At 34.8% G+C, this 11,875-nt stretch overlaps 1 protein-coding gene across 1 annotated transcript; it reads right to left on the bottom strand.

Moving 5' to 3' along the window:
- Positions 1 to 1,107: 1,107 nt before the first annotated feature.
- On the bottom strand, positions 1,108 to 11,402 carry LOC138702227 (uncharacterized). The gene is made up of 3 exons (XM_069829817.1): positions 11,271 to 11,402; positions 6,722 to 6,934; positions 1,108 to 1,439 (listed from the first exon to the last, which is right to left on the bottom strand). The coding sequence occupies exons 1-3, from the start codon at positions 11,337 to 11,339 to the stop codon at positions 1,230 to 1,232; spliced, it is 492 nt and encodes a 163-aa protein (XP_069685918.1). The 5' UTR covers positions 11,340 to 11,402; the 3' UTR covers positions 1,108 to 1,229.
- Between the last annotated feature and the right edge of the window lie 473 nt (positions 11,403 to 11,875).

Here is an 11,875-nt window from a genome sequence, read left to right as displayed (position 1 = left end):
TTTCCCAACCGTAAGACAAATGTCAGGTAATCTATGGCGAATCCTCTACCTCATCTCGTCAGCTATATCGCTATCACCAAATCCATCGACGTTAAATAACCTCGTAGTTGATACAGCGTCGTTAAATAACCAAGTAAAAAATAATGGGGATTTATGGCCAAAATTAAATGAAAATGCGAAAGAAATATCCGAAAAAGCAAAAGATGCTCTTATGAGTTAAAACAGGCAAAAAATGCCCTAACAAATAGCTATGTCTTAAAACACTCAGTTTATCACATAACATATAAGTACTAAAGCAGCAATGTTTCTGACTCACTAGAAAAAAGATTCAATTTCATCAAAATCCTAGCCCTGCTGATCAGCGATATAACTTGTGCAATTGAGGGGGAAAGTAACTGGCCACTCTACCCAAATATCTCTTGACATAGTTGCCTCATGAGTGATACTATATTTGTGTCCTTAAGAGGTTCATACCTGTCTTCGGACAGTTGACTAAACAACAACAGCACTTAACAACCAAACACTATCTGCTTCTCCACGAATTGTTGTTGTCGTTTTCTAATGCCAGGCGTTTTACAATAAAGTCATTTGACCTCTTGCACTCCAATATTTTTCAAAGATATTATCATGACCAGCCACTGAAGCACAGTTTTTGAGGTGTTCCGAATCCATTTCTTGGTTTGAGTTGCACAATGGACAGTTAGGGGACTGATATATTCCAATTCCATGCAGGTGTTTCGCCAAACAATCATGGCCTGTTGCCAATCTAAATGCAGCTACAGACGATTTTCGTGGTAAATCGGGAATTAACTGTGGATTTTGATGCAGACAGTTCCATTTTTTCCTTGGGATTGTGTTATCAAATTTTGTTTGTTGAAGTCTAAGTATGTAGATTTAATAAATCTTTTCACAGAGTAATACGCAGATTTAGTAACAGGTCTGTAAGTAGCAGTGCTGCCCTTCTTTGCTAAAGCATCCGCATTCTTGTTTCCCAGGATTCCACGGATTGTAGTTGCGTGCCAAGAAGAAAATGTGCGCAACGCAAAATTACCAGAAATAAAAGGTTACAAATACAAGTTTATAAAATTACTCTAATATAAGGGTATATTTATGCATATAAGAAAGCTTATTATGCCTATGTACAGAACAGTATGGTAACGCCGGTTTGAGAAGTGCTAGAGTGTATTTTGATATCCGGGGTTCCATACAAATACACGGAATTGAATATTCTAGTGTAGCGCGGTGTCCGTCTCTTCTGGCGACATGAGCTTGTGGATAGTGAGGAAACTGTCGATGCCCGCGACGCCGCAATTGAGGAAGGCCAGCAGTGACAGGGTGAGCCAACCCATGCTGGGCTTGTGTGCGTTACAGAACTCGATGAGGATGATGAGGCCGTCCACGCCGTACACCAGTGCGCCCATCGTCAGATATATGAGGACCTGAAACCAATTCGAATCAGATCGATGTTACGAGAAAATGTTCCAAAATCATTGCGTTTAAATCTCCTTTGGAAAGTCTCATACAGGAGGACAATATAGCCCTCTTGGTCGCGTACGAGTAAGGAAGAGTAAGAGGAGTACTCCAGAACTGCATGTTTTTATTTGCTCACCGGTATCTTTATTAATGAGCGTTCTTTTCTGAACAATTTTATGTATAATTTATGTACAGAGTGATTCAAGAGGAATATTAAATATTTTAGGGTGTGGTACTAAGGACTACTTTGACAAGCAAGCATTCTCATAGAGGGAGGTAAAAAAGGTACTGTATTTATTTTTCTTCCACCATGTTAATAATGTCAAAAGAAGTACTTAACCTATAAAAATTTTGGCCATTCGAGCACAATTACGACGGCCGTAAAAAGTAAGCTTTCCATGGGCCGTTTACAGAAGGAAAACACAATTTCATTGGACAAATGTATTGGAACGGATATAGCAAGTGTTGAGCTATTTTTCAACATATCCCCCACCGGAATTGAGACATTTATCATACCATCGGATCGATAGAGAGGTTCAGACGGCTGTCACACGCTGGTTCCGATCCCAGGCAACAGACCTGTAAGACACAGTATACAAAATTTGATCCCACGTAGATGGGAGGATAATATTAAAATGGATTTCAGGGAGGTGAGATATGATGGTAGGGACTGGATTAATCTTCAGGATAGGGACCGATGGCGGGTTTATTTGAGTGAGGTAATGAACCTCCGAGTTCTCTAAAAGCCATTTGTAAATAAGTATAGGTATGTATGTATGTATGTATGTATGTATGTACTCATATGTAAATACTATATACATTTCTTTATTTTTCTCTAGATATCTTTCGCCGAATTGTTCGTATTAGTCCAGGGATGTCAAGGTCAGAGAGCGTCAAAGCTCCACGTGCTACCAAGCGCTCACGGGTTCCAGTGAATCAATTCTGCAGGCAGTAGCGGTGAAAAAGAAGGGGCGAGTGTAATGAACTCTATTGGCTTACCATTGCAAGATGAATTAAACTGTTCTTCAGTAATAGATAATGTGTTACGTTTATACAAGAATACAAGAAATAAAAGCATGATTTGCAGCATGTACCTCTTTAATAAATGCAATTAATTATAAAATAGGATATAACAAATAATAAACATAGCTTCTCTTTAACTTAAGCAGTTTTACATAATGAGGCATATAATTAGTCTAATTATTTTATGAACTGTTACATGTACTATTATGTGAGCATCATCACACTTCTAGAAACAAATTTAAATTCTTGACTTCTCGCATAATTCAGAAGTGCTTTTTCTGATTTTTCCCGACACCAGCCTTCTTATGTCCGTTGAAATGTTGTTTCCTGCAGAAAAATAATTTCTAATGGAAGACCAGAATTAGCTAACATTCCAAGTCCATTGAAGTAAATTTTTCAGGACCGCGAAGAAACTATATGGGCTTGCATTATGAGTATTGAAATAAATATTTGCATGATCCAAAACATAGGCTTAGAGTCGGACTTGGGATGTTCTTTTTTACAGAATGATAGCCTATGTGAAACACAACTTGTTAGGTAAAAAGTCGAATTCTGTAAACTTTGGACTTGGGATGTTTGTCAATTCAAATATTCAATTGTAAATGTGTTGGTATATTTTCTGGGTTTGATGAGTAAGGATCGCAAAATAAATCCAACTTGGGCTGGAGCAGGTCAATATCTTTAAATCTTTGAAATTATAAAAATTGTGCTATGAAATCTGTGACATCCACAATTAAATCTTCATCTGAAAGCTTTTAACCAATGACATTAGCATGAGTAGCGATGTCAGTACTACGTACTTCACCCCAAGGGAAATGACCCTTTTACTTATTTCTGCTAGAGGGTGAGTGAATCTTAGGACTATAGCGCCACCGAAAGAATTTCATCACGAGAAAATTTATGACAACATCAGAAATCGAGCCCGCGACTTTCGTGCTTTTCAACGAAACGTCTTATTCTCGGCGTTACCGCGCGCCGCCTTTCTTATATGGTGCAATACCAAAGTATTCAGGAGTTTATGACAACTAAAGCATTACCATAGCTAACTTACATGTTTCCCAAACGGATTGCAGGGAATTAGTTTTCTGTTGCTCTTGTGTACATACTTCGCTCCATAATGCCTCGCAGTAGGAGTAAACATTGCCGGCAGAGGAGGAGTGAAGTATAATACCTTTTCAATAAATGGCAGAGGTCTCATTCCACGCTTGTCATGAAGTTGGGCGGGGTAAAACGCTTCAGACCGCCCAACTTCAAGTCAAGCGTGAAATGAGACCTCAATCATTGGTTGAATTGCAATTGTACTCTCCTCCTCTGTCAGCAATGTTGACATCTCCTGTCAAACATCATGGAAGGAAGTATACATATTTCAGAATGGTGGTCTCGCTTTTGTTACCCTTATCCACTACTGCTTTTGAATGCTTCGTGCACCATTTAATCCAGACTTAGTGAAAAGTTTTGTAGTATAGCAATCTCTCACTCAATTATTCCTTAATCTGCAATGTTTTATTTTTTCTTTTCTTTGTAAGAATTCATGTAGTAAATGAGATCTGAGTTCCGCAAAATTTCTTGCTTTTCGCTACATTATGTTGTTGTTTTCTAATGCCAGACGTTTGACAATAAAGTCATTTGACCTCTTGCACTCCAATATTTTTCAAAGATATTATCATGGTCAGCCACTGAAGCACAGATTTTGAGGTGTTCCGAATCCATTTCTTGGTTTGAGTTGCACAATGGGCAGTTAGGGGACTGATATATGCAGGTGTTTGGCCAAACAGTCATGGCCTGTTGCCAATCTAAATGCAGCTACAGATGATTTCCGTGGTAAATCGGGAATTAACTGTGGATTATGAAGCAGAGAGTTCCATTTTTTCCCTTGAGATTGCATTACCAAATTTTGTTTGTTGAAGTCTAAGTATGTAGATTTAATAAATCTTTTCCAGAATAATACGTAGATTTAGTAACTGGTCTGTAAGTAGCAGTGCTGCCCTTCTTTGCTAAAGCATCCGCATTCTCATTTCCCAGGACTCCACAATGGGATGGTATCTATTGGAATACAATTCTTTTATTGAGTGATATTAATTGAGAGAGCATTTGAGTTATTTCTGCTGTTTGAGATGGTGTGTGCTTAGAGACTATTGATAGATTAGCTGCTTTGGAGTCTGACAATATAACTGTATTCTTAAATTTATTGATGTGGCATAGAAAATTCCTCAGACTTTCACTTATTGCAACGATTTCTCCATCAAAACTTGTTGTTCCATATCCGAGGGATCTATAAAGTGAGAAGAGACAGCACGTAACACCTGCACCGGCACCTTGTTCTCTGGAGATCAAGGATCCGTCGGTGTATAAGTGAAGCCAGTTTTGGCAAGTTGTAGCCGATTTAAGTGAACACCACATTTTAACGTTTTTGTGGCTGCTTCATTCACACACAACCCCCAGAATGTCTGGAGGACCACACCTGCTGTTGGTCGATGGGTCCATTGGACCTAGGTGGGAGATCTTGTTGAACACCAGCTTTCCCTCCTTAAGCCACTGGAGGACGATTTTAGTGCCATAGCAGGTCAGCACTAGGAACAGAAAAGTACAAAAGAGGAGGAAGGAAAGTGAAATGAACCCCTAGGCCTCAAAACATGATATTGTACTAGTGGCTTGTGCAGCAAATGCTGCTAACTAAGTTCATTAGACGTTCAAATAAGATTTTTTCGGATTTATTTGCAGTGAATAATACCAGACATTTTGAAAGTTATTTGCTTCTATAATAATGAAACATACTCCTTCTGAGTGGTTTTTAAGCCAAATACTTTTTCTTGAACCTACCCACCTTAGTTTTTGAGTTTCAACTCGAAAACGCAAGTAACAATGTCAGGACGATCAGTGGGTTTTTCATGTGGGAGTAAAGCAATAGCATTTCAAATTATTATGGATTGTAGGTGAAAGTTAAAAAAAGTCAGGTTTGCTATGCCTTCGAACAATAGACATAGCATCTCGGTATAACATGTAGATCTTGAAATGTAGAGGGTAAAATAATTTTATCCTGGTAAGAGATGTTGCTGAAATGATCGAGAGACTACAACATTTTATAAACATCTTATTTTATCAGTAAGTAATACCTTTTGGTTTTTCCTTAGGAACTGTAATTTTTGCGCTCTCTCGAGCCAATACTGAAGAGAATGACACATATAAATATCTACACCACACCGCCATTAAGTAGACTATATGAAAAAGATCCAACCCACTTGATTAATAACTATAAAATATTTGATTTTTAATAACAATATTCTTATGTTATGCAAAATTTATATACCATATATATATATATATATATATATATATATATATATATATATAATAGCCACCACTTAGTAAATTATATAAATGAAGATCTAATTTAAGATATTCTCTACATCTACTTATATAACCCCAAAACGTTTCACTTTCAAATCATCAATATAGCATTAATATGTATAATTAAAAAAAATAGTCACATCATGGCATTAACTATAAAAATATTTAATTTCTAATGGTAATAATGTCATCAAATCACCTCAAGATTTATAGATTTTAATATCCAATACACAGCTCTACTCAGAAAATTACACACCACATTATCAGACCTGTAAATTATTTTTAGTAAGTCTTGAAGTTTTTAATAACCTTACCCTGCAGGTCATGGCCTTCTTGTAATAGCCTATTGTTTATTGTAGTGTGTGTTTTGTTTTATTCTGAAATGCAATTATTTCTCAAAATTGACGAAAGATGAATTTTGGAAAATAGGAAAGTGATGTAGGAAAATTGACGTTTTACTGAAAACTACTATTTTTCTGGAAAACTTTGGTTCCCAAGCTTCAAAATGAGGGGTCATCTATTAAAATCTGTTCAGTCGTTTCCCGTAATTTCCATTACCAGTTCAATATAATAAGTTATATATATAAAGCAACTTTAATTTAGAAGTTCGGAAGTAATAATGAATTAGTTGTTTTCCATTTAGTAATTTCGCTAGAAACAAAACTTTTATATTAGAACAGTATTGAATCCTTATTCTGTTTACTACCAGTTTTTAATAGATTTACTAAAAAGATGACTGCAATCTTAGTTTAGGAAAGTGTTGGATCTCGATTTGGTGTTCCTAGATTTGGCCGTAGTATCTGGCCATGACTAAAGAGCCTTCATAATTTATAAGTAATGGCGAATTACTTTCAATGAAATACGATTATGTACTTACGAAAAGTTTCCCCGGAGGCTCATCATATAGGTAAACTAAGACTGTTATGCCCAAGGCAATGGAATAGCATGGGAAAGCGAAGATTGTGAGATTCATCTTTGCTCCGAATATCAGAGATGTTTCCACGTCTGTCTCTATCGCTCCCCACCGGTTGTATTTGGTAGCCATGTACTTCACGAATATCCAGTTTAGGGTTCCGGTTACGGCAATGGCCTGCAAAGAATTACGTAGGATGTGAAGATAACCAACATGTGCAACAAATAAAAACTAATAATAATAATAATAATAATAATAATAATAATAATAATAATAATAATAATAATAAGACATTTAAAATTATCAGAAACATTAATAAATTTATACTAAAGCGGTTCGAAACGTCCTATTCTTATACAATGATAAATTATTCCATTTTGTCAAATTCTATAAAACATGAAGTAATATAATTTTTATTACGTGTATTTCACTAATTTAAATAAATTGCAAAATGTTCCTGTTAAAATTGAGAGAAATTGTGTTAGAACATTAATAAAAATTACAAGATCCTTCACATAGCACTACAGATGCTGAGGAAACGAATCATGAAGTGAGTCACATTTACAGAGATTGGCCATTCCGAACGATCTAAAGAATGTTAGGCGACATACATACATACATACATACATACATACATACATACATACATACATACATAGAGACAGACACACACACACGCACGCACGCACACTCATACCAGGTCCTACATACATAAACTGTGCATATACTATAACTAATTTGTTACTTGATTGAAATTGTGAGCACAATTTTACAAAAGAATGTATATATATATATATATATATATATATATATATATATATATATATATATATATATAATCTGGTGCAGTTGAAGCTAAGGTATTTTGTGCGAGATCGTGCGTATTTGCTTGTTTTCCGCACAGAACCAATACGCGGTAAGTGTGAAATACCACATTCAGTATTCCCAACGTAACACACATAACAATTTCCCTCTTCTTACCGCTTAAGCGCGACATTCATTTTACTGCTTTAGGCTTTTAACATATTATTTTTAGAGACGTTTAACATAGTAATAATTATAAATTGGAAACTTACCACTGCAATTTCACTTTAATTGCAATGTTAATTATTGTTTTTAAATATTTTCAAAAATTAAGTAAAGTCTACTACTCCACGAAACTTATTGCATTCCTGATACAAGTAACATTAAGGAAGCCGTGAAAAAATCAACGAGATTCCAGATGCCGATGTTATTACTGCAATATGTTATATAAATAATATTGTTAAAATATTAAAATGAAAAATAAATCATTACATAACCTTACCGTTTGTTTTAAGTTCGCATTTATAGACTGGGGGGAAAAAAAGACAGACATATATCACGGCCTGCTGGAGTATAGTAAACACAGAAAACATTTTACAGCAACAATGTGGAAGAAAGATATTTTGGTGTTCCGAAGTTGGCGTCATTAAACAGAAACCAACATGGAGATTTCATTGCAACTAATTAGAAATTCGTCTTTCAGGTATGTAATAAACGATCTTCGCACAAAATAATGTACGATACACGAGCGGTATGTTTGTTTTCATGTTCTCGGAAATTAAAAAAGCTCAACTACGTTTCGCTTTTTCAATCTTTTCCTCGAACATGAAAACGTCAACATATCGCTCTTGTAACGTATATTACTATTACAGACATTTCCTACAAGAGATATTAATCGTGTATACTTCGTTCTATAATGTCTGACAAGCGACATAAATATTGCCGACAGAGGAGGGGCGGAGTATAATAATTGCTATTCCGTCAATAGTACACATCTCATCCCACTCTTGTCTTGAAGTTGGCCGGGGGTAGAACGCTTTAGACAGCCCAACTTGAAGATAAGCGTGGAATGAGACCTCTGCCATTGGTTCAATAGTAATTATCCTTCGTTTCTCTGTGTCACCTGTCAGAAGTTATTGAACGAGGTATAATGTTAGCTGGACGGTTAAAAATATGGAACAACAATTTTTAGTCAGTGCTATCACTGAACTAGTGAGGTCATGTTATGCATTTTACGGGATTATCGCGCCCACTCGACTGCAGTATTATTTTCAGTAACAAAATGGACTTTTATTTGAAAACATGAACATAATTTAAAGCGTTAGACATAACCAATTTCAAAGAAATAGCATTTAACTATGGTGTTAATGGCGATGATGTAAATGATGATAACGATGATGGTCAAATGGAACGAAGATAAGTAAACATAACCTCAAGATCAATTGAAAGGTTCAGAGCCATAATGGGCCAAGCGCCATTTATTAAAAACGGAGAATGCAAGGGTTAAATTTAAGTGAATACCACAGTTTAATAAAGATTGACATATCATTTAGTTTTAATGTGTATACTTTATATTACTTGCTATATTTTCCATTGAATTATGGTAATAACTTCATTTTAACCCTTGTTTTCTACGGTTTTAGTAAATGGCGCTTGGCCCACTATGGTTCAGATCCCTTCGATTATGTAAAGAATAATTTGGTTCTAGAATACTGCATTAACTGTAATGAAATTTTCTGAAACTCTATTGCAATGTATACGTAGTTTATGTTCGGTTGTCGAAAAATTTAATGCAATTTTGAAATTTCACATTAGCAACGTAGATTATTATTATTATTATTATTATTATTATTATTATTATTATTATTATTATTATTATTATTATCTGTGAAAAGTGTAGGATCATTGCAGAATCTTTATTATATTCTGATTGCTATTTTTAAACTGGAATGTAACTTGAACTACCGTTATTTCTTCTTCTTATTCATTACTGGAAAGTGTTGCTACAAAATATTTATTAATTTGTCCCCCACCACTCAAAAAACGCAAAATTACTTTTAGTTTGTTACCTTCTATGTATGTTTGGAAATATAACCCTAACACATCTGATGTGTATTATGGTTGCCGGTATATATGGAATCAACACTACTACCACAGTCTACTATATACAGTCGCGAAGCTTGAGATGTTTTTTTTGGAAATCTCGTGATAAAGCGCTCCAAGCGCTTAGCAACTAGAAACAATAGACTGTCCATGGTCGACTTTGGACTGTGTCGTATTTCTATCGAGTGCTAGCTCGTATTTCACATTGATGCTTGTGAAATGTTCGTTATTGGTTATAATGAAAATGTTAATGGCTAAAATATAATAATTGGAATAATAATATGGGACAAGGAGGAGACGTTTGTAGTGCTATAAATTGTAGCAACACTAAGAGAAAGAGGTCAGAGTTATCCTTTTTCCGATTTCCGAAAGATTCAGAAAGGTTCCTGGGTTTCCACAAGAATGCTGTGCAAAAACAAAACTGTTAATTTGAAGTTCTTTGTGACAGTTAGAATAAATTATATCCTTAAATTTCACAATGAAATGTTTCAGTCTAACCGAAAGGACATTAGATACCGGTTTAAGTTCTCTCACTTAGGCTGCTAAATTTCCAGAGAAATAAAGGTTAGGTCTACTTTTTTTTTCAGAGGATATATTTTTAATTGTAGCTATTAATTTTGTTATTATTTTTATGTGTTATTTTACTAAAGACGTAGAAAAATTAAGTTTGTTTTAATGAAATTTATTGATCACGTTTTATACTCAATTCTGGTGGGATTATTATTGCTTAGGCCTACTTTTTTCTTCAAAGGATATGTTTTTAATTATAGCTGTTAATTTTGTTGTTATTTTTATTTGTTGCTTTACTAGAGATGTAGAAAAAGTCTGTTACAATAAAATTTATTGATCACGTTTTATTTCCAATTCTGGTGTGATTATTATTGCTTAACCTCATCCCACTTTGTTAACTACGTAAGCCTACATTACAAGTACCGGTACACGTAAGTTACTCCATTAATTCATATTTCCATTATTATTGTTGTAAAGAGAAATGCAAATTAATATTTATTGGTTTCATAGTTAATTATCGCTATAATCTTGAATGAGTGAAGCTATTATAGTACATTTCAGTTCGTTTTGCACAAACAAAAATTATATGAACTTATTTCTTGCAGGTATCTTCGAGTTTACGGTGGAATTTAATATACTTCATTAAAATAATAAATTAACTTTATGCAGTTAATATTTCAATAATGGAAGGAAGGTGTTAATTTTTCCAAAAGAACACGACAACGGAAGTGTAACATATTTTGTTGGCTGCTAGGAAAGAGATCTGCGATGATGAGGCGATAGTAGCGATCCTAGTGGTGGGCAACTACCCATGTTTGCATTTTTACTACATATTGAGCTTCGCGACTGTATATAGTAGACTGTGCTACTACTAACTACTGCCAATACTACAATCTCTGCTACTAATACTAAGCCTACTACTACTACTACTACCCTTATACTACTAATACTAATACTATTGCGACTACCTACCACAATCATTAATGATGTATTTTTCACTTACAAAACCAATATACAGTTTGAAATTATGTTAGCGATGACTGAGTTTTAAATCCATTCAGTGAATTAAAATTTCGACTTTATATAATGTACTTACGAATTCAGCCATCTTAAAGGCAAACATTTTTTCCTTCAAGAGTAGTTTTAGTGTTTTTGGCTGTTCCATTTTACTTATCAGTAATTAGTTTTCCACTTACAAAGTCATGTAATCAGCTTCAATGTAATGCAGTCTTTCAACTGTTAAACAAAAGAAATTCATCAGTCAACATTATTTTATTGCAAGGCTTCTGTACACTCAATAGGTTATCTTATTTTTCATTAGCCAATCAAATCGCTAATTGGCTGATGACGCGCGAAGAGTCCATGTTCACTGGTCCTTTATTTTCAAATTGATAGCGACATCAGCCACATTACAAACATAATCTCCTGAAATAAAAACGTTACAATGGGTATAAACCAATTGTGTACGTATCATGGCATAATATAAATACGTTTATAGTGTTTATACCGTGTATATAAAAACTTACACTTATCACTTACTTACTTACTGGCTTTTAAGGAACCCGGAGGTTCATTGCCGCCCTCACATAAGCCCGCCTTTGGTCCCTATCCTGAGCAAGATTAATCCAGTCTCTATCATCGTATCCCACCTCCCCCAAATCCATTTTAATATTATCCTCCTATCTACGTCTCGGCCTCCCA

The sequence above is a fragment of the Periplaneta americana genome, chromosome 6 (genome assembly GCF_040183065.1).
Source record: "Periplaneta americana isolate PAMFEO1 chromosome 6, P.americana_PAMFEO1_priV1, whole genome shotgun sequence".
Classification (NCBI taxonomy): domain Eukaryota; kingdom Metazoa; phylum Arthropoda; class Insecta; order Blattodea; family Blattidae; genus Periplaneta; species Periplaneta americana.
The sequence above is the reverse complement of the archived record's forward strand: the minus strand, read 5'-3'. Positions and strand labels throughout refer to the sequence as shown.

Bases quoted from the DNA above. Each gene is read 5' to 3' on its own strand.
- LOC138702227 (XM_069829817.1), bottom strand. From the start codon at position 11,339: ATGGAACAGCCAAAAACACTAAAACTACTCTTGAAGGAAAAAATGTTT. The intron at 6,935-11,270 runs GTAAGTACATTA...AATTCTTTGCAG, and splicing joins CCTTTAAGATGGCTGAATTC to GCCATTGCCGTAACCGGAAC. The intron at 1,440-6,721 runs GTAAGTACATAA...AATTGGTTTCAG, and splicing joins AGCCTCCGGGGAAACTTTTC to GTCCTCATATATCTGACGAT.